Source organism: Hemicordylus capensis, chromosome 14 (genome assembly GCF_027244095.1).
Source record: "Hemicordylus capensis ecotype Gifberg chromosome 14, rHemCap1.1.pri, whole genome shotgun sequence".
NCBI classification, from domain to species: Eukaryota; Metazoa; Chordata; class Lepidosauria; order Squamata; family Cordylidae; genus Hemicordylus; species Hemicordylus capensis.
Window position 1 is genome coordinate 4,507,724 of NC_069670.1, and position 26,014 is coordinate 4,533,737.

Below are 26,014 nucleotides of genomic sequence, written 5' to 3' on the forward strand. Positions count from 1 at the left end.
ACTTCGTTGCCCTCCTCTGAACCAGATAAACCTCCCCGTCATCAATACCCTCCTTAAAACGCGGGGCCCAGAACTGGACACGCTATTCTAAGTGTCCAGTACAATACTGCACTAAGCGTCCAGTACAAATAAATAATAATATAATCAAAACTGAACACAGGGGGAAAGGAAGGAAAAACTTTAATCCAGGCGTTCTCATCTGGGGGTCCTCAGGCCCAGGAGAAATCCCAAGCTAGGGACCATTAGGAAGGGGATTACAATTAAGATTGTGAATATTATGATGCCATTATACCAAGGATTCTCCAACTTGAGTCCCAGTTCTTGTAGGGCGACAACTCCCCTAATCCTCAGCCGCAAGAACCAAAGACATTGTAGCTGGGGACTATGGGAGCTGTAGTCCAAAACAACTGGGAACTACTATCCCCTCTGCCAGGGATTCCTAGATGCTGTTGACTACAACTCCCAGCATCCCCTGCTGCAATGCCCTTTGGCTGGGGATGCTGGGAATTGTAGTCAACAGCTGGGGACCACTCCCCCCTCTGACAGGGATTCCCGGATGCTGTTGACTACAACTCCCAGCATCCCCTGCTGCAATGCCTAGGGTGAGGGTTTATGGGGGCTGTAGTCAACGATGACTGGGGGATCCCTGGCAGAGGGGACACCGCTGGGGACCCACACTGGAGAACCCCTGCTAATCATTTACATAATATATAAATATAAATATATATCTCAATAAATAATAATAGTATAGCAATAATAGCAGTAATAGGGGAAGGGGGAAAGTCTTCTTCAAGAAGAAAGCTCAATGGCTCACGCGTCCTCTGATTGCTTGACGGCGGATCACACGGCCGCCTGGCCTTCGCTGACGGGCATACTGATGTGTGCCGTGAGCAACGGGTCATTACTCCCCTCTCGCAAAACGAACACCTGCAATGCAAAGGAAACACTGGTTGGGTGGAGGGGGCACGGGCGAGTGGAGGGGGCACGGGCGAGGGGAGGGGGCACGGGCGAGGGGAGGGGGCACGGGCGGGTGGAGGGGGCACGGGCGGGTGGAGGAGGCGGGTGGAGGGGGCACGGGCAGGTGGAGGGGGCACGGGCAGGTGGAGGGGGCATGGGCGAGTGGAGGGGACGGGTGGAGGGGGCACGGGCGAGTGGAGGGGGCACGGGCGAGTGGAGGGGGCACGGGAGAGTGGAGGGGACAGGTGGAGGGGGCATGGGCGAGTGGAGGGGGCACGGGCGAGGGGAGGGGGCACGGGTGAGGGGAGGGGGTGAGGGGAGGAGGCGAGGGCGAGTGGAGGGGGCACGGGCGAGTGGAGGGGGCATGGGCGAGTGGAGGGGGCAAGGGGAGGGGGCGAGGGGAGGGGACACGGGCGAGTGGAGGAGGCGGGTGGAGGGGACATGGGTGGGTGTAGGGGGCACGGGCGAGTGGACAGGGTAAGTGGAGGGGGCACATGGAGGGGGCACGGTTGGGTGGTGGAGGCACATGTGCACGAATGTCAGGGGGGAATTGGGGGATATTTTCCCCCCAAGTGGCAGGGCTGTTTGAGATCAAGCCACCCAAGGACAGAACGCTAACACTGGCACAATTTTAGAGCAGTGTTCCTTCTACAGCGTGCGCACATGCGCGCGCTCACAAGTTGTTTGATGTCCACACCGTTAATTGTCGCCCCCGCTCCCGCTGAGTCAGAAAGCCCCCATTCCGAACGCACGCGCGCACAGGCTGCCCGGATATCTGCTCAGAGCCCAAACGCGTTCCTCACGCAGGTGGAAAAAAAATGAGAGCGAACACTGTTTCGGAGTGTCGGATGGAGAAGAAAGTCCCTGGATGGGAGAGCCGAGATCTAGACGCAGCTAATGTGGCCTTTGGAGGAGAAGGCGGGGCCCGTACAGCCCCTCAAGCAGAACTCCACGACTGAGACAACGCCGACTGCAGTAGCCCGGCATGGCACAGGAACTCAAGGGGCGGGCCTAGCCGGGGTGGGAAACTGAGGCACGGGCACCCACCTTGATGACATCCGAGATGGCTTTGTCACTCAGACACTCCACAAAGGTGGCCAGCGGGTAGTCTATGCCTGGGACCAACAGAGGCGCCTGAAGGGAGAAGAAGGGGGGAGGCAATTTTTAGCAAGAGTAGCACGGTTGAGGTTAGGCATAGAGCAGGCCTACTCAACTTAGGCCCCCCAGATGTTTTTGGACTACAACTCCCATAATCCCTAGCCACAGTAGCCAATAGCCAAGGATTATGGGAATTGTAGGCCAACATCTGCAGGAGGGCTGAAGTTGAGCAGGCCTGGCATAGAGGAAGGGGGACAAGAAATAAATCCTGCTCAGGGTGGAATCCCAGAAAGGAGCAGAGATCAAGGGGGGGGGGACCACAACTGGTGTGGGGAAGCGGCTCAAGGTTTCAGTAGATCACGGGACGGGCCCATGGGCCTCATTCCTTACTGATCTTGAACTCACAGCACAATCCTGAGCATCTTTACTCGGAAGCCGATCCCAGGAAGGGCCTTTTGAGCAGACGGTCCCAAGTTCCCTCCCTGGCACCTCCCAGGATAGGGCCGACTGAGAGACGCTCCTGCCGGCAACCTTGGAGAAGCCGCTGCCGGTCTGTGCTCGTTTGGCCATATGCCGGCTTTCTAAATCCGGGTGCCTGGTGTGCATATTATGTAAATTGGCTCGGGAATCATTTCTGAGCAGAAGAGTGACTGCATGTTTGGCTCTGCTTCTACCAGGGCTAAAGCTTAGCTTTAGAAAAAGAAAAGAAAAGAAATCTGAAATCTGGGCAAATCTGGGTGGGCTAAGCAATCTGGGCGTGATGCTTCAAATCTGGGTGAAATCCAGAATTTCGGGGGGCATGGCAACTCTAGTCTGGGTAGACAAGACTGAGCTAGATGGACCAAGGGTCTGAGCTGTAATGTGTTTTTATGAAGTGGTTTAACTGGGGGGGGAACACGTTATTTTAGTTGGCTTCTGAAGAAGACCTCGGCGGAAACACGTTGGGCTGATAAATGTTTTCACAGTGAGACTCCGTCTCCTTTTTCGCCTTCCACAAAAAGAAACACAACAGAAAGAAAATAAGAGAACGGCTAAAAACACTTTGAAGCCATTTAAAACATTCAGAGATTAAGAAAAGCCTGACTTTGGAAAAAAAGTGTTTTAAGGGCTCTTTTGAAGGCTGGTAAAGATGTTAACCCATGGACATTTAGGGAATGCATTCCACAGCCCAGGAGTGACTATGGTGAAGGCCCGTGCCCCAGTCACCGCCAGACGAGCTGGCAGCATCCGGAGACGGACCTCTCTTGCTGACCTTAATGTGCAGTGGGGATCATGCAGAAAAAGGCACTCGCCCAGGTAAAATTCTTCTCCCTCTCACATCACACTAGAACCAGGGGTCATCCCATGAAATTGACTGTTGGGAAATTTAGGACCAGCAAACGGAAGTATTTTTTTCACACAACGCATAATCGTCCAGCTATATAAATGTAAGTGCTAAATGTAACTGCTATAATCAGCTTGTGGAATTCTCTGCCACAAGATGTGGTGACAGCCAACAACCTGGATGGCTTGAAGAGGGGTTTGGATCACTTCATGGAGGTTGATCAACGGCTACTAGTCGGAGGGCTTTAGGCCACCTCCAGCCTCCAAGGCAGGATGCCTCTGAGTGCCAGTTGCAGGGGAGCAACAGCAGAAGAAAGGGCCTGCCCTCGCCCCTTGGCTGTGGGCTTCTCAGAGGCATCTGGTGGGCCACTGTGCGGAACAGGATGCTGGACTAGATGGGCCTCCTTGGGCCTGATCCAGCCGGGCTGTTCTTATGTTCTTAACTCGGTCCCAAGCCAGCTTTAAAGGTACTTACCAGCATTTTGCCCGGAAAAATATTGGTAACCAATATGGTGGGTTTAAAACAGGCATAACATGGTGATATTATAATAATCGGACGCTATGCAAGGGAGACGGTGGGCGTGTGCACCAGGCAGGGCGAGAGAGTCGGGGAGGCTGGGAGATCACGTCACCTTGCAGAAAGGACGCTCGATGGCGTAGAGGCTTTCGTCATACAGGTAGCAGATGAGGAGGCCCGTAATCGCCCGGGTGGCTGACGTGTTCTGGAGGTGGAGGGTGACTTTGAAGGTGGGGCCAATGCCCTGGACCTGGGGGCGAGGAAACCACGTGAGAGAGAGAGAAAGGGGCAGGGCCGGCCCTCTCAGGAGGCAAGGTGAGGCAGTCACCTCAGATGGCAAATTATCAGGGCGCCAGCAGGCCGGTGAGATGTCCCCTCCCGTCACCATTGAGGGCCGGTCTGACTTGCAGGCTCCACAAGAGGCACCAGGAGAGGAGGCTGGCTGGCAACCTGTCCGCCGCCCTGCCCCGCTCGCACAAGCACGCAAGGCACGGCTGGGAGAGGGGGCTGGTCCCAACAGGCAGCATCGGGGACGTCACCTCCCTTGGACTGCCCTGGTGCGCGCAGCTCCCTGACTTGGAGGGAGCTTCTCCTCCCCAAGTCCCGATGGCGAGAACCAGCTGGATGAGGTCTGCCCTGGTTTGCACTGGAACGGGAGAATAACTGTGGGAGTTGTTCTTCTTAGGGGATGGAGCTGCTCTGGGAAGAGCATCTGAGGTCCCTGGCAGCATCTTCCAGATAGGGCTGAGAGAGACTCCTGCCTGCAACCTGGGAGAAGCCGCTGCCAGTCTGTGTTGACAATCCTGAGCTAGCCGGACCAAGGGCCTGACTCCGTATATGGCTGCCTCCTAAGCTCCTATTACTATCAAGCCAGTCTTGGTTTCCAACACCCCAGGGTTGAAAAGTATTACCAAACCCATGATCCCATGGTGCCCCCATTGGAGAATTAACCCCGGGCAGGATTTGCGAGGGCTGGAAGGCTGCCTGGACCTGCCCGCAGCTCCCCCCACCCCTTTCCACCACCCCCTCACCGTGGCGTTCATCTTGAGCGGTTCCTGCAGGGACTCCGAGACGGGCATCAGGCTACGCTCCAAGGCCTGGACGTAGGTCCGTGCCGCCGCAAGGCGGACGCGATTCAAGTCTCTCTGGAACACCTGGTGCATGGCTGTGCAAGGGGGCGAGGGAGAGAGACAGGTGGAAGCGCGGGCGAAGGCGAGATGCAATCATCGACCCCTCCCCACCACCCAAAGCCCTCTGCAGACTGAAACTGGGCTCCCAATCCGGCCCCACCCAACCTGGGGAGAGGGAGAGAGAGACCTGTGCCCACCTTCAGTGGACGACTCCTTTCGGGAGTCTACAACTCAGTCCACATGCGGTCCTGGCAGCAGAGGTGCACCTAGGTAATTTTGGACCCTGGACCTAAACGCCTTTCGGGCCCCACCCCTCCGCTGCCAGATATTTTAAATGTATTTTTTATGTATTTAAGATTTTTAAAAATTTCATTTAACATATTTTTATACCGCCCAAAGCCTATGTCTCTGGGTGGTTGACAACAAGATAAGAACAAAAGTAAAACATTAGTTGAAAACAAAAAACAAAACAAGAAATTGAAAACACAACAATTTAGAATTTGAAAACAATCGTCTAAAAACCACACGAAAACAATCAAAACAATTTCAGTTAAAAGCCTGGGTGAACAGAGGCGTCTTTAAAGACTTTTTTAAAATGGTCAGAGATGGGGAGGCTCTTATTTCACTAGGGAGCGCATTCCAAAGCCTAATGCGGCAATGCACTATTTTTCACACCAGAACATGCTCAGGGAAAGCTGGAAACTCTGTGTGTGTGTGTGTGTGTGTGTGTGTGTGTGTGTGTGTGTGTGTGTAGAAGAGATTCTGAACAAGATACTTCCCGCTGACTTGCAGAGAGAGAGAGAGAGAGAGAGTGAGAGAACGCACAAATTTTGCACGGACAATCCTACCACTTAAATTAGCAGGCCACTCAGCATTTGGAGGGCACTCCGCCCAGAAGTCCAGTCCAAAGAGCGCCACTGCCAGGCAGTGGGGCAAGAGTGCAGCCATGTGGGACCCTGCCTCCGCGACGTCTCTTTCCCCCTTACTCCTTTGAGATCCAGGTCCTTGTCCCCTTGCTTCAAATAAACCACCCTTTTGTTTGATCATTGCGGGTCTGTCTCTCGTTTGCCTAATTCTGCCGCTGAGGGGAGGGTGGAGGGAAGGGCTGCCCCAGTGCCGGGCCGCTGAGCACCCTATGCGGAGCGTCCAATGGCCTGTCTACTCACCCACTCCGCTCTCCCGTTCCCGGAGCGTCTGGTCCACGTACAGCTTGGTCTTCTTGGGCACGTTGAGTTTGACACTCTGGGCGACGGGAGCGCCGGCTGACGTGTCGCCCCCGTCAAAGACGGCCGTGCGCTTTAAGATCTTGATGCTCAGACCCCCACCTGGAAGACGGGCGGGGAACAGAAGCAGCGAGTGGGGAGGGAGTGCTGCTGGGCACGGAAACGCCATCCCCTCCGGGCGCTGCGCCCATGCACAAACAGGATCCGTCCCCACCCACCCCAGTTACATCCGCAAGGGCTGGAAACGTGCTCACGTGGAGGGCATGTACGGTCGACAACTTGGCTCTCTAGCTGTGGTTGGACTACAACCCCCATCAACCCCCACCACAACAAATTGTGTGCATGATGGGAGCTGCAGTTCAACAACACCTGGGGATCCAAGGCTGCTTACCCCTGGTCCACACACTACCTAATCAAGGTGCTGGTGTGGACCTTTCAACAAACCCCACCACAACAAATATATATTAAGGTTGCAGGCAGGAATCTCTTTCATCTTCTCGTCTCGGAGAACCCACAGAGGGAACCTGGAACCTTCTGCTCTTCCCAGAGCGGCCCCATCCACTAAGGGGAATCTCTTCCAGTGCTCACACTTCTAGTCTCCCATTCATATGCAACCAGGGTGGACCCTGCTTAGCTAAGAGGACACGTCATGCTTGCTGCCACAAGACCAGCTCTCCTCTCCTTGAAATGGATGGTGCCGGCAGCAGCAGAAAGGTGAGCTGGAGAAGGAGCAGGCATTGGGGGAACCTTTTGCCTTCTCCCTGATAACCCCCCAAATTCTAGTTTGCTAAAGCTTTTCTGGCTCAGTCTGTTATGCACTTAGGAACATAGGAAGCTGCCACATACTGAGTCAGACCCTTGGTCTATCTAGCTCAGTATTGTCTACACAGACTGGCAGCGGCTTCTCCGAGGTTGCAGGCAGGAATCTCTCTCAGCCCGATCTTGGAGATGCTGCCAGGGAGGAAACTGGGAACCTTCTGCTCTTCCCAGAGCCATCAGGCTGGCTGCGGCAGGAGACGGAAGGCTGGGCCGGGTGCTCCAACCCAACAAGGCCCCTCTCCCAACAAGGTCCTACCTTGGGTCGTCATGACGAGAGTGTTCTCCTCCCGCCCATAGCGGCCAAAGCAGATGCCGGTGACCACGTCCTGGCAGGAGGAGAGAGAGGAAGAAGTTGCAAACCCCTTGAAAAGGGCAGGCTGATGGTCGAGCAGGGCTCTACTTAGAACTTTGGTCCTGCTGCAGATGTTGGCCTACAATTCCCATAATCGCTGGTGGCGGGCCGCTGTGGCTGGGGATGATGGGAGTTGTAGTCCAAAAACAGCTGGCGGGCGGGGACCAAAGCTGAGCCCGTCTGTGGTAGAGGGAAGACCTCCTCAGTTAGGGTTGCCAAATTCAAGTTCCCCAAAGCCGGGTGCCCTAATTTGCATATTATGCCCATTCTGTGGCAACTAATTTGCATTTTATTTATTTATTCAGACATATTTGTATACTTTCCCCTCCTTCTCTGCCCTTCCATCTGAGTGGATCCAGAGCAAAATCCGGGCGGAATGTAGAAGCTGGGGGGAAGGAGCCAAAATCCAGGGGCTACTCTAAATTCCAGGGGACGTGGCAACCCTATCCCCGGTGGGCAGATCTCCACCTCCTCCTACTCTCCGGTTCAGGATGCCTCGGGTGAAGCAGACATCTTTCCCGACTCACTATCCCAGGGTTCCTTAACCTTGGGCCCCCCAGATCTTGCTGGACTACAACTCCCATCATCCACAGCCACAAAGGCCATGTCTGGGGATGATGGGAGTTGTAGTCCAACAACATCTGGGGGCCCAAGGTTAATAAACCCTTCACTATCCTAACCTGCAGGGGGGGCCCTGCCCCTGCCCCCACACTGCCTCTCCTCCATGCAGCAGCCCTTCCTCTCCGGCACTCTCTCCACTTCCCTGCTTGGGTTCTGCCACATGCCTCCCTTTCCCCGGAGCAGCCTCCGATGCCGTCCCAGTCCACGGCTCTCTCCAGCATCCCTTCCAGAGCTGGGGCCTGCCGGAAGCCCAGGATGGGTCTTCTAGAGGTAGCCTGGAGCAAGGATTGGGCCCCCAGATGTTGCTGGACTTCAACTCCCAGAATCTCCAGCCAGTGTTCCCTCTAACTCAGGGGTTCTCAACACTGGGTCTCCAGGTGTTTTTGGACTTACTCTCCCATAATCCCCAGCCCCAGTGGCCTTTGGTTGGGGATTATGGAAGCTGATGTCCAATAACATCTGGGGACCCAACGTTGAGAATCTCTGCTCTACCAGGGATCCCCAGATGTGGCTGACTACAACTCCCAGAATTCCCAAGCAAAAGCCATTGCAGTTGGGGATTCTGGGAGTTGTAGTCCGCCACATCCAGGAATCCCTGTTAGAGGGAACACTGACCCCAACTGAAGGCCACTGGGACTGGGGATTATGGGAGCTGAAGTCCAATAGCATCCGGGGACCCAACGTTGAGAATCCCTGGTCTCGACGATGCGTATCCCTGGTCTCGACGATGCCAGCCACGGATGCAGCCTGTGCTCACCATCCAAGGAGGAAACTGCCCGGGAGGTCAATCCAACCAGCCTTTTGATGCCTACGGGCGACGCCCTCTGCGACCCACAGAGTCGCTTCCCGGCCAGGTGTGCCTCTGATCCAGGCAAGCCTCCTGCTGCTGCTCCTTACTAGCCAAGGAATGCCTCTGCTTTGTGGCCCAATCTGGCCAGAGTTTAACCGGAGCGGCATCTGACAGCAAGCCACGCTCCCTCCACCCCACTGGAACACCCCCTCCCCATCCAGCCCCACACGCCCCATCAAGTCTCACCGGTGTCTGGATGACGTTGATGAGGTTCTTCTCTCGGTACATATGCACCTCTAGGTTGGCCAGGGCCACCAGCACGGCCTGGAAGCCCCGGGACTTCTGGTCCATGAGACTCAGAGTCCGCGGTGGAGCTGGCAGAGGGACGGTCCAGAGTTTCTTTCCCTGCCGCGGAGAGATTGTATGGTTACTCCCATGATTGACACCAGATCCCTTTTCAAAAAAAAGGGAAGTTCTTAAAGTGATTAAAGTTAAATTGAGAGCCAGCGTGGTGTAGTGGTTAGAGTGCTGGACTAGGACCGAGCAGACCCGAGTTCAAATCCCCATTCAGCCCTGAGACTTGCTGGGTGACTCTGGGCAAGTCACTCCTCTCTCAGCCTAGCCTACTTCACAGGGTTGTTGTGAAAGAGAAACTCAAGTATGTCGTACACCGCTCTGGGCTCCTTGGAGGAAGAGCGGGATATAAATGTAAAACTAATAATAATAATAATAATAATAATAATAATAATAATAATAATTAATAATAATAATGTGAAGGAAGAGGAGGGGAGAGGAGAAAGAGGCCCAGTTAGCAAGCCCTGCTTAGAAGCCTCTAGCCCAGGGATTCTCAACGTGTGGGTCCCCAGATGTCATTGGACTTCAACTCCCATAATTCCCAACCAAAGGCCACTGGGGCTGGGGATTATGGGTGTTGAAGTCCAATAACACCTGGGGACCCACACGTTGAGAAACCCTGCTCTAGCCCAAGCTGAATTCTCCGCTGCTTAAAAGTCATCCCCTACCACGATGGTTTCACTCCGTGCGGTAAAACTCAATGCAGGAGCTCAATGCAGCATTTGGGATGTTTGGAGGCCCTGCAGGGAAGCAAGAGGCCGACGGATGGACACGGGGAGGGACTGATATGAGAGACCGGTGGATCGACCCAGACTGATGTAAGAAACTGATGAGTTGCTTGTCACAGGGAGAGACCGAGGCGAGGAGCCAGAAAGTTCCTTTTTAGAATTAGGCACAGCAACAGTGCCACCTGCGGCCACTTTGAGGAACGAGAGAAAAGATCACCCAACCCCAATGCCCTTCCATTTGGGCCCTGTTCCGTTAACTCGAATGCACTCGGGATTCCAGGCTGCAGAACGGAGCCCAGACTCCAGTGAAACCCTGGCGGACCTCTGCCTCGCACAGATCTAGCCGTTCTGGTGAGGCAAACGGCGGGGACTCAGCCTCGTGCCCGAGAATCCAACCCCCTCCTCACGGCCACAGATGCCCTTCCTCCTACCCCCTCACCCACCCCACCCACACACGACCTTCTGGGTGTAGCCTCGCAGCGTCTCATCAGAGCAGGCGGTCACGATGTTCTTTTGGACCAGGATCACACCCACAGCATGAGAGCCCAGCTCAATGCAGTATTTGGGGTGCTTGGAGTCCCTGCAGGGAAGCAAGAGGCCGATGGGTCAACACGGGGAGAGGCCGATGCAAGAGACCGATGCGAGAGACCGATGCATCGGCATGGGGACTGACTGAAAACTATTGGGTGCCCGAAAGGCAGAAAATCCAACGAGCATCCAGGCACTCCCCCTCTCCCATCAAGTAACATGCACGTAGACTAAATGTTTTTGCTTGTTTTTTCATGGCATCTTTGCCAAGTACAAATAAAACTTTATTCTTTCTGCTTTCATTATCCTTTTTGCTAGAACACCACATTTTCCATCGGGCCTTTTCAGGGTGGCATCGCTTAGGGCGCCTTGGCAGGGCGTAATCCGGCCCGGATCTGAGTCCCCAGGAGTGTTCCCTGTTAAGAGAGATTCCCAGATGCACCAAGGATTATGGGAACTATTGGCCAACATCTGCAGGAGGACCAAAGCTGAGCAGCCCTCGTGTAAGCTCTGGCCGCTCGGCACTGGGGCACTGCAAGACAATGAGGAGGGGCTGCTTCTGAGGAGGGGAGCCAGGAGTTCCCCAGGAGAGGAAACCGGCTGAGTGCAGCAAGCCAGGAGGACGACTCGGATGACAAACGCACCTCCTCCCCTGGCTGATCCTGAGGCTGACCTCCGCTGTGCCTGCCCAGTCATTCTGAGTGCACCTCGACCCCTGGGTGTCTGGCATCCCCCAGGCACTTCCAAAGCTTTCAAGGGTTGATTCTGAAAGGGGGCAGACCCCCCCCCCAGGAGCGTGGGTCCAGGCAGCATTCTGTATCTCGCCTCGGGCACTGCGATCCCTTGGGCCACCCTTGGTGTCACCTGACCCGCCATCCCTACACACACACACACCTGCGGAGGACATAGATACGGCCACTGCGGCAGGCCACGGAGAGCCGGTATTCCACATCAAACTGCCCTGTGACGTCCAGGAACGCCGGCACGCTCGGCAGCGTCATCTGCCATGAAAAACAAAAGACAGGTCTATCAATGGCTGGTAGGTCTGAGGCCTGGGGTAGGGGGTTCGAAGAACCCGGGCCGCCAATGAAAAGGGCCGCCTGTGCCCTCCGTGTGCGTGATTGCATGTGCAAAAGGGGTGTGGCCTGATCACCAGAGGGCCCGCCCCAGCCCTCCCAATTGCCCAATTGAGAAAAGGAAATAAACACAGCCAGACAGGAGATGCTGGCTGGAAATGAACTTGGGAGAGCTTGCGTGGCTCTCCAGGGCCCGGGCCACACACCCTTTGCATGTGATGTCACACGCATGGACGTCACGTACAGGGCCTGCCAGCCACGGGCTGCCTTACCGCTGGCTACGCCACTGGCATGAATGGTTACATAGGAATCTGCCTTCTACTGAGTCAGACCACTGGTCCATCTAGCTCAGGATTGTCTTCACAGACTGGCAGCGGCTTCTCCAAGGTTGCAGGCAGGAGTCTCTCTCTCAGCCCTATTTTGAAGATGCTGCCAGGGAGGGAACTGGGAACCAAGATGCTCTTCCTAGAACGGCTCCATCCCCTGAGGGGAATCTCTTACGGTGCTCACACATCAAGTCTCCCATTCATATGCAACCAGGGCAGACCCTGCTTAGCTAAGGGGACAAGTCATGCTTGCTACCATGAGACCAGCTCTCCTCTGGTTTCTAACTTGGTGCAAAAGGATCCGAGATACACAGTACGTGTCATTCTTCTCTGGCTCAGAGAGTCTGGTTGGAATATGCCAACTTCTGGGTTGGGCAGAACGCTTTCCCAGGGGCTTCACCTTTGCCAGGATGGTGAAGGCCTCGGGGTCCAAGACCAGGATTTCGGCACTCTCGGTCCCAATCACCAGGCAGCTGATTGTGTCCTCGTCGGCCATATTCTTCTTCAGGGTTGTCATACAAGTAATCACCGTCTGGAAGAGAGTGGGGTGAGGGCATCTCTTAGCACCCAGCAGAAGCAGGGTGAGGAACTAGGATAGCGTTTCCATGGCACTCCTAGGAGGATGGAACATTTATTGAAATGGTACCTGGTACAGGTACCAAATCAGAAGCATGTCAGTCCAAGTCTGTCAGTGGAGGACATATCTGGGCTTCTATACTTCAAACCTGGAAGAGCCCTTGAACGGACCAGGTTTGCGCCCTTAAACGCCTCAGAACAAAACCTGTCTGAATCTGAGCATCTATGTATTATCTGAAATAGTACATGAGACCCATCATTGACCGGGCCAAGTTATTTTGCGTAGATTATACTTACAAGAAACTAAATATAATTTCCCCTATACTGCTCAAAACTTGCGTCTCTGGGCGGTTTACAACGAAGCAAAATGAGCAACAGAAAAAGTTAAAACATGAGTCAAAACAAAATAACTGACAACAGAAAAGAAGACCTTACCGTGCTCACACATCAAGTCTCCCATTCATATGTAACCAGGGTGGACCCTGCTTAGCTAAGGGGACAAGTCATGCTTGCTGGTCCAGATCTCTTCCCTACGGACCCAGAGCCTTCCTTCTCGCCTTTGTTAGCAGATGTTGGCCTTGGGGCTTGGCCTGGAGGATCTTGCAGCGACACACGTTTTCTCAGCTGGCTGGGCATTTGGCACCATTTGAGGTGGTCCAACTGTCAGCTACTGTTCAGCTGAGAACGTCAGACCAGTCAATTGGCTGGCGTCTTGACTCCACTGTTTATCATCCCTTCCCCTGTGGGTGGAGGAACCTCCCATCACAAGCACAAGGGGGCAAAATACCTGCCGCTTGAGAGGCTGTGTTTTATACTGGTTCACAAAAGCGTCCATCTCTGTGGGGTCGGATAGGGCCAGGAACCTGTGAAGATAGAGGAGGACGTGATGAGAGGCATGCAGGGCCCCTGCCCAACAGAAAGGAAGTTGTTCCCCAAGGGGAAAGGCTGAAGAGAGTTTCATTCCCCACCAATGTTCCCTGTAACAGGGATTTTGTTGGCTGCAGCTCCCAGAATCCTCGGCTGCAATGGCCTCTGGACAAGGATTCTGGGAATTGTAGTCAACAACGTCTGAAAATCCCTGTTATATATAACACTGCCCCCCACCCCCACCCTCCAGGCTGTGCTCGAGCAAGCACGAATCGGGGCATCCGAGGGTCTACACCAAAGAACTCACTTCAAGGACTTCACCAACAAAGGAATCGTGGATTTCTCCCTGTCAGGGAAGAAAGCAAGATGCGTCAGTCAAGTCGGCCATGAAATACACAGCCTGGATTTCCGTCAGACCTGTTTCGCATTCATGTCCGGGGTGGCAAAGTGACCTGTCTCCAACCTAAGAGCGCAGGGTTCACAACACGGACTTCCTTGTGAGCCCGGGACAGGCTGGTTCTCTCTTAGCCTTGATTTCTGAAATCTGCTTAATCAGACTACCCAGAGACCCAGAAGGAGAATGAGGTAAGAATTATGAAGCACGGTTTGCTCCTTTACAGGTCTATATAAGCGAAAAACTTCCACTCAACTTTGAGTAGTTTCTATTTCCACCCTCGTCTGCCCATCCATCAATTCCCAATGTTAAAGCTAGCCACCACAGTTTAATCTGAGCCGGGGATCAGCCCCAGAACTGTGGTCAACGCCAGGGTGCAGACTGCTTCTGAACATGTGCAGAGTGCCTTCCTTTCCCTAACCCGAGCCAGTGCACACACAGGGGATTATTAAGAAAGGCTAGAGTCTCAGCCAAGAGCATTGTGGGGCATACACAAAGAATCACCCACCAGCCTCACAATTTGGAAATCCAAACGAAAAAAGAAACTAGTAAGAACTAATCAGCCTACTTTTCTCTCACTATCCCTACAAGTGGACTAAATTTGGTTCAAATCGGTTAGGTGGTCCACAAGGTAGATCTATTAAAGTTTACGCGTCCGCCACCTTGAATCGGGGTGGATGACATCATCACGAACGACACAATTGAGGTATCCCTATGTGTCACTCACTACAACTGTACCTAATTTGGTTCAAATCAGTTAGGCCAGGGATTCTCAGCGTTGGGTCCCCAGATGTTATTGGACTTCAACTCAAATAATCCCCAACCAAAGACCACTGGAGCTGGGGATTATGGGAGTTGAAGTCCAAAACCATCTGGGGACCCAACATTGAGAACCCCTGGGTTAGACGATCCAAAAGTTAGCCCACTTGCACCTCAAACGTTTACACGTCCGCCATCTTTGATCGGGATGGATGACATCGTCACAAACGACATCGGTGTCCCTATGTGTCCCTACAACTGTACCCGATTTGATTCATACTGGTCCAGGCATTGCGAAGCTGATGGGAGTGATGGACATATAGAAACACACACGGAATGCCGGGTGATCTCATCAGCCTCCTGGAAAGGAGGCTGAAATGGAAGGACTTTTCCCACCACATGCATAAGATAATGGTCAAAAATGGTGTGGTAGCCATTCTAGGTTAATTCAGTGGGCCTGGGTGGTGTATCCTTGGGAGAGAGGCCTGCCTGCTTCTCCGAAAGCTTTCAGCCCAGCCGCCGAGCTCCTCACCTGATCTCTTCCAGCATTTCTTTCAGTGCCAAGGGGTCGGCCGTATCCTAAGGAGACAGGAAAAGAGAGGAATCAGCTGCAGCTAGGCACACACCACAGCGCTGGGTGGAGAACCCAGGAAGCGGGATCTCCACTCAGATCTGTCCCGCCTCACAGGTGGAGATGGAGACCAATGCAAACAACGCAGAGCTAGAAGCAGAGTTGATCTGCTCAGGGATTCAGTCATAGGACTGTAGGAAGCTGCCTTCTACTGAGTCAGACCTCTGGTCCATCCAGATGAGTACTGTCTACACAGACTGGCAGCGGCTTCTCCAAGGTTGCAGGCTGGAGTGTCTCTCAGCCCCATCTTGGAGATGCTGCCAGGGAGGGAACTTGGAGCCAAGATGCTCTTCCCAGAGCGGCCCCATCCCCTGAGGGGAATATCTTGCAGTTCTCACACATGGAGTCTCCCATCCAAATGCAAACCAGGGTGGACCCTGCTTAGCACAGGGGGCAAGTCATGTCTGCTACTACAAGACCAGCTTTCCTAATGCAGGATTCCCAGAGCAGCCCCATTGCTTAAGGGGAATATCTGACAGCGCGGGTCCCTAACCTGTGGTCTTGTAGTTCAGTTGCAGCTGAACTACAACTCCCATCATACCTAGCTACAATAAACTGTAGATGAGGATGATGGGAGTCGTAGTTCAGCAACATCTGGAGCACCACTGGTTGGGAACCCCTGTCTTACAGGCCTCACACATGGCATCTCCCATTCAAATGCAAACCATTCGAATGAGAGCCAGAGCGGTGTAGTGGTTAGGGTGTTGGACCAGGACCGGGGCGACCCGAGTTCGAATCCCCATTCAGCCATGAAACTCACTGGGTGACTCTGGGCCAGTCACTTCTCTCTCAGCATAAGCTATCTCACAAGATTGTTGTGAGGATAAGCATAACCCTTGTTCATTATTCAGGGCTCCTTGGAGAAAGAGCGGGATATAAATGTAAAAATAAATCTAAAATAAACAAACAAACCAGGGCAGACCCTGCTCAGCCAAGGGAAGAATTCAGGCCTGCTACCACAGGACCAGCTCTCCTCCCATCACGTCTTGGTCTAAGGCAGGCCTGCACAAATTAGCCCCCCCACCACCAGCTGTTTTGGGACCACAACTCCCACAATCCCTAGCAGTGTTCCCTCTAACAGGGGATCCCCAGATGTTGTTGACTACAACTCCCAGAATCCCCAGCTGCAATGGCTTTTGCTTGGGGATTCTGGGAGTTGTCGTCAACCCAAGCCACAGTGGCCAAATAGCCAGGGATTATGGGAATTGTAGGCCAAATTCTGCCGCAGGGCTGAAGTTGAGGAGCCCTGATCTGACGGTCTCCTCCACCACTCTCCTCCCATCATGGGTGGCTCTAAGGCAGCACCCTGAGTTTCTCCATCCCTCCGTTCTCCTCCGTCTCCTCACCTCTTTCGCCTGCTGCCACACAGCCTCCTCCAGGGGGTTGATTTCCAGCGGCGGCAGGGTAAACTTGAAGTAGGGGCGCAGGTTCTTGTACACGTAAATGAAGGGCCCAGAGGCCACGGCCACAGCCGGGGTGCGTGGCTCGTGCTGCTCCATCAGGAAGGTGGCCACGCTGGCCGGCAAGTCCGGGAGGGCGTTCTCGCTGAGCAGACCTGTGCCCTGGTAGACTTTCAGCTTCATGTTGTGCCCCGTCGCGCCCAGGTCGCCCACCACCAGCTGAGGAGGAGGAACAGCAGGAGATCCAGACGGAGGAAATGGAGAGGGAGGAGAGAAGGAGGAGGAGGAGAAGGAGGAGAAGAAGGAGGAGAAGGAGGAGGAGGAGGAGGAAGAGGAGGAGGAGGACAAGGAGGAGGAAGAGGAGGAGGAGGACAAGGAGGAGGAAGAGGAGAAGGAGAAGGAGGAGAAGGAGGAAGAGGAGGAGGAGGAAGAGGAGGAGGAGAAGGAGGAAGAGGAGGAGGAGGAGGAGAAGGAGGAAGAGGAGGAGGAGGAGGAGAAGACTCTTTCAATTATTTCCAAGGGTGCATATTCACCATCTCTTAATACCCTGAGGCCCTTAAGGTGTAAATCTAAAAATATATATATACACAACAGTGAGGACTAGGAACTTGTACTGTACGGCAAACATGTTATACATGGATGAATATGCACACAGCATGAAGAGTCCTGACCAGTTAGGCTATCTGGGAAGGTCGAGGTGGGAAGGAGAGGCATATGAATCAGAGAATTGGAGAACTGGAAGGGAACCTGGACATCTTTTAGTCATAGGAACCTAGGAAGCTGCCTGCTACCGAGTCAGACCCTTGGTCCATCTTGCTCAGTATTGTCTGCATAGACTGGCAGCGGCTTCTCCAAAGCTGCAGGCAGGAATCTCTCTCAGCCCTATCTTGGAGATGCTAGGGAGGGAACTTGGAATTTTCTGCTCTTCCCAGTGCGGCCCCATCCCCTGACGGGAATATCTTACAGGGCTCACACACCTAGCCTACCATTCAAATGTGAGCCAGGGTGTACCCTGCTTAGCAAAAAGGACAATTCATGCTTGCTACCACAAGACCAGCCCTCCTCCCTGAACAAAGGAAGTGGCATACGACCGAGTCAGACCCTTGGTCCATCTAGCTCAGTAGTGTCTACACAGACTGGTAGTGTCTTCTCCAAGGCTGCAGGCAGGAGTCCCTCTCAGCCCCCTCTTGGAAATGCTGCAAGGGAGGGAAGTTGGAACCTAGATGCTCTTCGCAGAGCCGCCCCATCCCCTGAGGGGAATATCTTACAGGGCTCACACACATAGTCTCCCATTGAAATCCAAACCAGGGCAGACCCTGCTTAGCAAAGGGGACAATTCGTGCTTGCTACCACAAGACCAGCACTCCTCCTGCTCAGAGTAGGAAACTGCATCAGCATCCCTGATGACCGTGAAGCCTATGAGTCACAGATTCACAAGGTAAAGTTGTGCCCTCGAGTCGATTTCGACTCCTGGTGCCCACAGAGCCATGGTTTTCTTTGTTGGAATACAGGAGGGGTTTACCATGGCCTCCTCCCACACAGTAGGAGATGATGCCTTTCAGCATCTTCCTAGATCACTGCTGCCCGATACAGGAGTTTCCCATAGTCTGGGAAACATACCAGCAGGGATTCAAACCTTGCTCGCTCCGCAAGTCATTTCCCCGCTGCGCCACTAGGTGGAGCAGGAGTGATTAAAATGGCAAGGACAGGTACCAGGCCGGAGAAGGGTTCACAGGTGTGACCAGCCCCCTTACCTTATATTCTCCATCACCATGCAGGTCAGCCAGGGCTACAAGAGAAAGGAGGCATTTCAGTGATTCAACAGGACCCCCACCCCAAACCCAACCGGCAACACCCACTCTGCCCCTCACGGTTGTGCATGGGGGCTGCACCCGCTCAGTCAGCAGAAAGGGACATTTCCCCCGCCCCACTCCAAACAGGAAGAGACCCCCTTCTCGGTTGGAAAAGAGAGTTCGGAATTTACCGAGGCAGGAGGAAAAGGTGTTCAGGTTGGCCACCGGGTCGTAGTGGGCGTCCAGCCATTTGGAACTTGCTTGCGTACTGGTCGGGGGGTCAGTCATTGGAGGACAGGGTGGAAATAAAGATAGAGAGGGAAATACTTGGAGACCTTAGAAGAACCTTTGGGTCAGACCCTAGTCCTCGTTTCCCCCTACTCTCCTCCAACCCACAAGCCCCCACAACCATCCGAGACAGAAGAACCCCGGAGTTCCGATTCCTCACCCAGAGACTTGCATTTTGGACAGTATACAAATGTGTTAGTTAGTTAAGTTAGTTAGTTAACTAACTAACTATCTATGTCCAGCCCGCCTGCCACCAAACAGCACAAATCATCTCCTTAGATCAGGGGTTCCCAACTGGTGGTACTTCAAATGTTGTTATATACTACTTTTCAGCTTCCAAAGCAGGTTGCATAGAGAAATAATAACTCAATAAGATGGTCCCCGGTCCCCAAAGGCCCATAAGCTAAAAAAGAAACATAAGACAGACCCCAGCAACAGCCACTGGAGGGATGCTGTGCTGGGGGATGGATACAGCCAGTTGCTCTCCCCCTGCTGAAGAAAGAGAATCACTAGTTTTAAAAGGTGCCTCTTTGCCCGCTTAGCAGGGGGTTGATTGTGGCTGGGATGATGGGAATTGTAGTTCAGCAACATCTGGAGGACTGCAGGCTGGGAAACCTTGCCTTAGATAAATGGCTTTCAACCTTCGCAACAACCAGATGAAGATGAGCAGAACCAATGAAGCTTTTTCCAGAGCACATACACACCCCACCCCAGTGCAATGGTAGGGCTGATTTTCTGCTTATCCTAATGCAATTGGTTTGCATTTGAATGAGACACATGTGTGAGCACTGGAAGATATTCCCATTAAGAGATGGGGCAGCTCTAGGAAGAACATCTAGGTCTCAAGTTCCCTCCCTGGCAGCATCTCCAAGATAGGGCTGAGAGAGACTCCTGCTTGAAACCTTGGAAAAGCCGCTGCCAGTTTGTGTAGACAATACTAAGCTAGACGGACTTATGGTTTGACTTGGTATTAGGCGATTTTAAATCGTTTTAATTATGTTAACATTTTAATTGTTTGTTTAATATTGTGAGCCGCCCAGGGATCTTTTTTTGTACGCGGTGGTGTATAAATGCACGTACTAACTAAAACTAAACTAAAAACAGCTAGATAGATATGGTGTGCCAAAGAAACTCCATCTTAAAAAGGAACTCCATCTTAGACCCAAAGTAACCCCGGCTTTTAGCTCAAGGACATAACCTGCATCTAACCTGCATTTAATTGTTGTTTTAAAATGTTTTTAAGTTGTTAATTGTTACATTGTTTGTTTGTTTTTTTAATTTTTGTTTTAGCTCTTTCCTGTTTTAATGGTTTGTTTTAATGGCAAACCGCCCTGAGCGATTTTGGAAGGGAGGTATAAAAATCAATCAAACAAACAAACAAACAAATAAATCACTGACTACTAACCATTCTGTATATACTGAAATGGCTAACAAGCTGATAGATAAATAGGTAGATCTCAGGATTGTTAAAATAATGCAAGCGTTGACTACGAGACTGTGCTCATGTGTGTAACCTATTTTTACTGGCAAACCACGCTTCTCTTTCTAGAAAGCAAAATCGCATCATGCCCAGTGTGGCTCACCGTGATTATTTCAGGATGCAGAGGAGAAGCAATCCAAGTTGTAACTTGGACCATCCTTTAAGTTAAGAACCTAAGAACAGCCTTGCTGCTGGATCAGGCCCAAGGAGGCCCATCTAGTCCAGCATCCTGTTTCGCACAGTGGCCCACCAGATGCCGCTGGAAGCCCACAGGCGGGAGTTGAGGGCCGGCCCTCTCTCCTGCTGTGACTCCCCTGCCACTGGGACTCAGCTGCTGGACTAGATGGGCTTTGGGCCTGATCCAGCAGCAGGGCTGTTCTTAGGTTCTCGGGTCCCCCTCTAACAGGGATCCTCAGGTGTGGTGGACTACAACTCCCAGAATCCCCCAAGAAAAAGCCCGGTCGCAGCGAGGAATTCTGGGAGTTGTAGTCCACTGCATCTGGGAATCCCTGTTAAAGGGAACACTGCGCCCTGTCCAGTGGCATGCTGCTGGCAACCCGAGAGCCTGGGGACCCAGGAGTCCTGGCTTCCTAGCCAAAGGCGAGGGCGAGGGCGAGGGGAAGAACCCCCTCCACCCATCCACCCACCCACACACACACAACTGAACGTCCCCAAAGGGATGTGCTTGCTACCACCGCCCAGTCTTTACCTTTCACCAGAGCTGCTAACTGAAGAGGTGGAGGAGGAGGAGGCCGCCATCTCCGCATAAGCCTGCCGGAATCCGTTGCCATGGAAACCCCACAGCTGTCAATGGGTGCACCAGGAAAATGTGTCCCCCTCCGAGTTGGGAAACAGGCGCCGCCCTGCCCGGAGACAAACGTTCCCCCCTCCCCGACCTGTCCTTCCGGCAAAAGCAGTTCCACACCTGGCTTTTAGTTCGCCTCTCCTCGGGAATGGAGCCGGTGTGCGTTCACATGTCGGCCAAATTTGCCTCGATGTTCCTGCCCGAGCTGTCGGGGAACACTTCATACACTCATTGCATGTTAAGAGTGCATGCATTGGGTTTCTCATTGCATGTTAAGAATGCAGCCCAGTTTATATATCGGGGGTTAAAATAAAAAAAAATCCACATTTTGCATCTGTGTTTTGAGGCAACTTTGAATTCGCAGCATAGCCTCGCACAAGACCCGCAGCAAAGCCTGCTGTCTTAACTGAGCAAAGAGGCACCTTTTCAAAGTGGCAATTCTTTTGTATGTCGCAGGGGGAGAGCAGCTGGCCCTCTCCGCCCCCAGCACAGCATCCCTCCAGTGGCTGTTGCTGGCGTCTTATCTTGTGCTTCTTTTTTTAGACTGTGAGCCCTTTGGATGCAGGATTTCCAGCTCTCGGAGTACCCAAGGAGGGAAGCCACCTTGGATGAGAACCGCAGGATTAGGGAAGCAGCGAATGCTGCTTTCTTTTGTTTTGCTTTCGAGTTTTCTTTTGTGCAGGTTCACACACAGCTCGCTTCCGAGTTTTCCTAATGGCTTCCTAGAGGAGGCAGGATGCCGTGCCTCTCATTCCCCTCAAGGGCTTAGTAATTAAAGCACCCTCTGTGATCTGGCTCTGTCGAAGTGCGCACACACATAGCGTAGTGGTTATAGTGCTGGACTAGGACCTGGAAGACCAGAGTTCGAATCCCCACTCAACCATGAAACTCACTGGGGGACTCTGGGTCACTCATGTCTCTTTCAGCCTAACCTACCCCACAGGGTTGTTGTCAGGATAAAAATAAGCATGTACACAACTCTGAGCTCCTCAGAGGAAGAGTGGGAAATTAATAAACTTCTGCTTAATTGGTTTGTGGATCAAACTTCCTGTTATCCATCAACCTTGGCTTTCTATCCCCCCGACCCCACCCCACCCCACCCATGACCCCTCACTCTCTCTCTTCCCCCCCATACACACACACACACACACACCACAAGTCCACAGCTAACTAGGAAAAGAGGTACCTTTTTAAATGTGAGGATTCTCTTGTATTTAGCAGGGAGAGAGCAACTGGCCATATCCATCCCCAGCACAGCATCCCTGGAGTGGCAGCTACTGGTGTCTATCTTATGTTTCTTTTTAAAAATTATTATTATTATTATTATATTTATATCCCGCTCTTCCTCCAAGTAGCCCAAAGCAGTGTAGTACATCCTTGATTTTCTCTTTCACAACAACCCTGTGAAGTAGGTTAGGCTGAGAGAGGTGACTGGCCCAGAGTCACCCAGCTAGTATTATGGCTGAAGGGGGATTTGAACTCGGGCCTCCCCAGTCCTAGTCCAGCACAGGGAGCCATTTTATTAAGTTGCTATTATTTTTGCTATGTAAACCGCTTTGGGAACTTCTGTCAAACGGCAGTATATAAATATTTGCTCTGCTCCGTTTGTTTGTTTATAGCTATGCAAACTGCTTTGGGAACTTTTGCTGAAAGTAGGATATAAATATTGGTCACATTCGTCTACATCTGCCTGAACAATTCACTGCAAGCATGAATTGTTCCCTTAATATACGCTCTGGGCTCCTTGGGGGAAGAGCAGGATATAAAAGTAAAAAATAAATAAAATAAATATAGGTGTGAGCAACTGTAAGATATTCCCGCGACCTCAGATCAGATGTGGCGACCCACTGAATTTAAGCATTTTAGTCAACGGAGGAAAAGAAACTAACCAGGATCCCCTCAGTAATAGCGAGTGAACAGGGAAGGGCCCAGAGCCAAATCCCCGTCCCGCAGTGGGGCGCGGGAAATGTGGTGCACAGAAGACCCTCTCCCCGGTGCCGCTCCTGTGGGGGGCCCAAGTCCTTCTGATCGAGGCACAGCCCATGGACAGTGTGAGGCTGGTAGTGGCCCCCAGCGTGCTGGGACCAGGTCTTCTCAGAGTCAGGTTGCTTGGGAATGCAGCCCAAAGCGGGTGGTAAACTCCATCAAAGGATAAATACCGGCACGAGACTGATAGTCAACAAGTACCGTAAGGGAAAGTTGAAAAGAACTTTGAAGAGAGAGTTCAAGAGGGCGTGAAACTGTTGAGGTCGGAGAGGAGAGCTGGTCTTGTGGTAGCAAACATGACTTGACCCCATAGCTAAGCAGGGTCTTCCCTGGTTGCATATGAATGGCCGACTAGAAGTGTGAGCACTGGAAGATATTCCCTTCAGGGGATGGAGCCACTCTGGGAAGAGCAGAAGGTTCCAAGTTCCCTCCCTGGCAGCATCTCCAAGATAGGACTGAGAGAGATTCCTGCCTGCAACCTTAGAGAAGCCGCTGCCAGTCTGTGAAGACAATACTGAGCTAGACAGACCAATGATCTGACTCAGTACATGGCAGCTTCCTATGTTCCCCTCAGGGGATGGGGCTGCTCTAGGAACAGCACCTACCTGCTTGCATACAGAAGGTTCCAAGGACCCTGGAAGCATCTCCAGTTAGGGCTGAGAGAGAGATTCCTGCCTTCAACCTTGGAGAAGCCGCTGCCAGTCTGTGTAAACAATACTGAGCTAGATGGACCAAGGGACTGACTTGGTAGAAAGCAGCTTCCTATGTTTCTGTGACATTTGGACTGAGCAACCTGTTCAAATTCCAGTGAGTAGGCCGACATGTACGTATACAATGGAACAAGCGGGTTTTCTGGTGGCAAGCATGAATTGTTCCCTTTGCTAAGCAGGATCTGCCCTGGTCTGCATTTGGATGAGAAACTACATGCATTTGGATGAGAGCCAGTGTGGTGTAGTGGTTAGAGTGTTGGACTACGACCGGGGAGGCCCGATTTCAAATCCCCCCTCAGCCATGAAAGTCACTAGGTGACTCTGTGCCCGTCACACTTATCTCAGCCCAACCTACCTCACAGGGCTGTTGTGAGGATAAACATAACCATGTACGCTCTGGGCTCCTTGGGGGAAGAGCAGGATATAAATGTAAAAAATAAATAAAATAAATACACGTGTGAGCAACTGTAAGATATTCCAGCGACCTCAGATCAGATGTGGTGACCCTCTGAATTTAAGCATATTAGTCAACGGAGGAAAAGAAACTAACCAGGATCCCCTCAGTAACAGCGAGTGAACAGGGAAGAGCCCAGAGCCAAATCCCTGTCCCATAGTGGGGCGCAGGAAATGTGGTGTACAGAAGACCCTCTCCCCGGCGCCGCACCTGTGGGGGGCCCAAGTCCTTCTGATCGAGGCACAGCCCATGGACGGTGTGAGGCTGGTAGTGGCCCCCAGCACACTGGGACCGGGTCTTCTGGGAGTCAGGTTGCTTGGGAATGCAGCCCAAAGTGGGTGGTAAACTCCATCTAAGGCTAAATACCTGCACAAGACCGATAGTCAACAAGTACCATAAGAGAAAGTTGAAAGAACTTTGAAGAGAGAGTTCATGAGGGCATGAGACCATTAAGAGGTCGGAGAGCAGAGCTGGTCTTGTGGTAGCAAGCATGACTTGTCCCCTTAGCTAAGCAGGGTCTGCCCTGGTTGCATATGAATGGGAGACTAGAAGTGTGAGCACTGCAAGATATTCCCCTCAGGGGATGGAGCCACTCTGGGAAGAGCATCTAGATTCCAAGTTCCCTCCCTGGCAGCATCTCCAAGATAGGGTTGAGAGAGATTCCTGCCTGCAACCTCGGAGAAGCTGCTGCCAATCTGTGAAGACAATACTGAGCTAGATAGACCAATGATCTAACTCAGTATATGGCAGTTCCCTATGTTCAGCTCAGGGGATGGGGCTGCTCTAGGAACAGCACCTATCTGCTTGCATGCAGAAGGTTCCAAGGACCCTGGGAAGCATCTCCAGATAGGGCTGAGAGAGAGGCTCCTGCCTGCAACCTTGGAGAAGCCGCTGTCAGTCTGTGTAGAGTGGACAACACTGAGCTAGATGGACCAAGGAACTGACTCAGTAGAAAGCAGCTTTCTATATTTCTGTGACATTTGGACTGAGCAACCTGTTCAAATTCCAGTGAGTAGGCCGACATGTACGTATACAATGGAACAAGCAGGTCTTGTGGGCAAGCATAAATTGTTCCCTTTGCTAAGCAGGATCTGCCCTGGTCTGCATTTGGATGAGAGCCAGTGTGGTGTAGTGGTTAGAGTGTTGGATTAGGACTGGGGAGGCCCGAATTCAAATCCCCCCTCAGCCATGAAAGTCACTAGGTGACTCTGGGCCCGTCACATTTATCTCAGCCTAACCTACCTCACAGGGCTATTGTGAAGATAAATATAACCCAGGGATTTTGTGAGGATAAAAATAATCATGTACGCTCTGGGCTCCTTGGGGGAAAAGCAGGATATAAATGTAAAAAATAAATAAAATAAATACACGTGTGAGCAACTGTAAGATATTCCAGCGACCTCAGATCAGATGTGGTGACCCTCTGAATTTAAGCATATTAGTCAACGGAGGAAAAGAAACTAACCAGGATCCCCTCAGTAACAGCGAGTGAACAGGGAAGAGCCCAGAGCCAAATCCCTGTCCCATAGTGGGGCGCAGGAAATGTGGTGTACAGAAGACCCTCTCCCCGGCGCCGCACCTGTGGGGGGCCCAAGTCCTTCTGATCGAGGCACAGCCCATGGACGGTGTGAGGCTGGTAGTGGCCCCCAGCACACTGGGACCGGGTCTTCTGGGAGTCAGGTTGCTTGGGAATGCAGCCCAAAGTGGGTGGTAAACTCCATCTAAGGCTAAATACCTGCACAAGACCGATAGTCAACAAGTACCATAAGAGAAAGTTGAAAGAACTTTGAAGAGAGAGTTCATGAGGGCATGAGACCATTAAGAGGTCGGAGAGCAGAGCTGGTCTTGTGGTAGCAAGCATGACTTGTCCCCTTAGCTAAGCAGGGTCTGCCCTGGTTGCATATGAATGGGAGACTAGAAGTGTGAGCACTGCAAGATATTCCCCTCAGGGGATGGAGCCACTCTGGGAAGAGCATCTAGATTCCAAGTTCCCTCCCTGGCAGCATCTCCAAGATAGGGTTGAGAGAGA

The 26,014-nt window shown here is 52.5% G+C and overlaps 1 protein-coding gene across 2 annotated transcripts; it reads right to left on the reverse strand.

The window, feature by feature from the left end:
• Positions 1-163: 163 nt before the first annotated feature.
• Positions 164-20,907, reverse strand: BBS1 (Bardet-Biedl syndrome 1). Of its 2 annotated transcripts, XM_053278946.1 has the most exons (17): positions 20,740-20,907; positions 18,454-18,530; positions 18,224-18,258; positions 16,416-16,688; positions 14,971-15,017; positions 13,593-13,631; positions 13,206-13,281; positions 12,243-12,374; positions 11,335-11,441; positions 10,372-10,492; positions 9,077-9,235; positions 7,324-7,393; positions 6,192-6,350; positions 4,927-5,060; positions 4,011-4,145; positions 2,005-2,091; positions 164-927 (listed from the first exon to the last, which is right to left on the reverse strand). In XM_053278946.1, exons 1-17 carry the CDS (start codon positions 20,787-20,789, stop codon positions 841-843), a joined length of 1,788 nt encoding a protein of 595 aa, XP_053134921.1. In that variant the 5' UTR covers positions 20,790-20,907; the 3' UTR covers positions 164-840. The 2 variants fall into 2 exon arrangements, with proteins under 2 accessions (XP_053134921.1, XP_053134922.1); XM_053278947.1 differs by lacking the exons at positions 18,224-18,258; positions 18,454-18,530 and having other exon boundaries at positions 20,740-20,807.
• Positions 20,908-26,014: the final 5,107 nt, after the last annotated feature.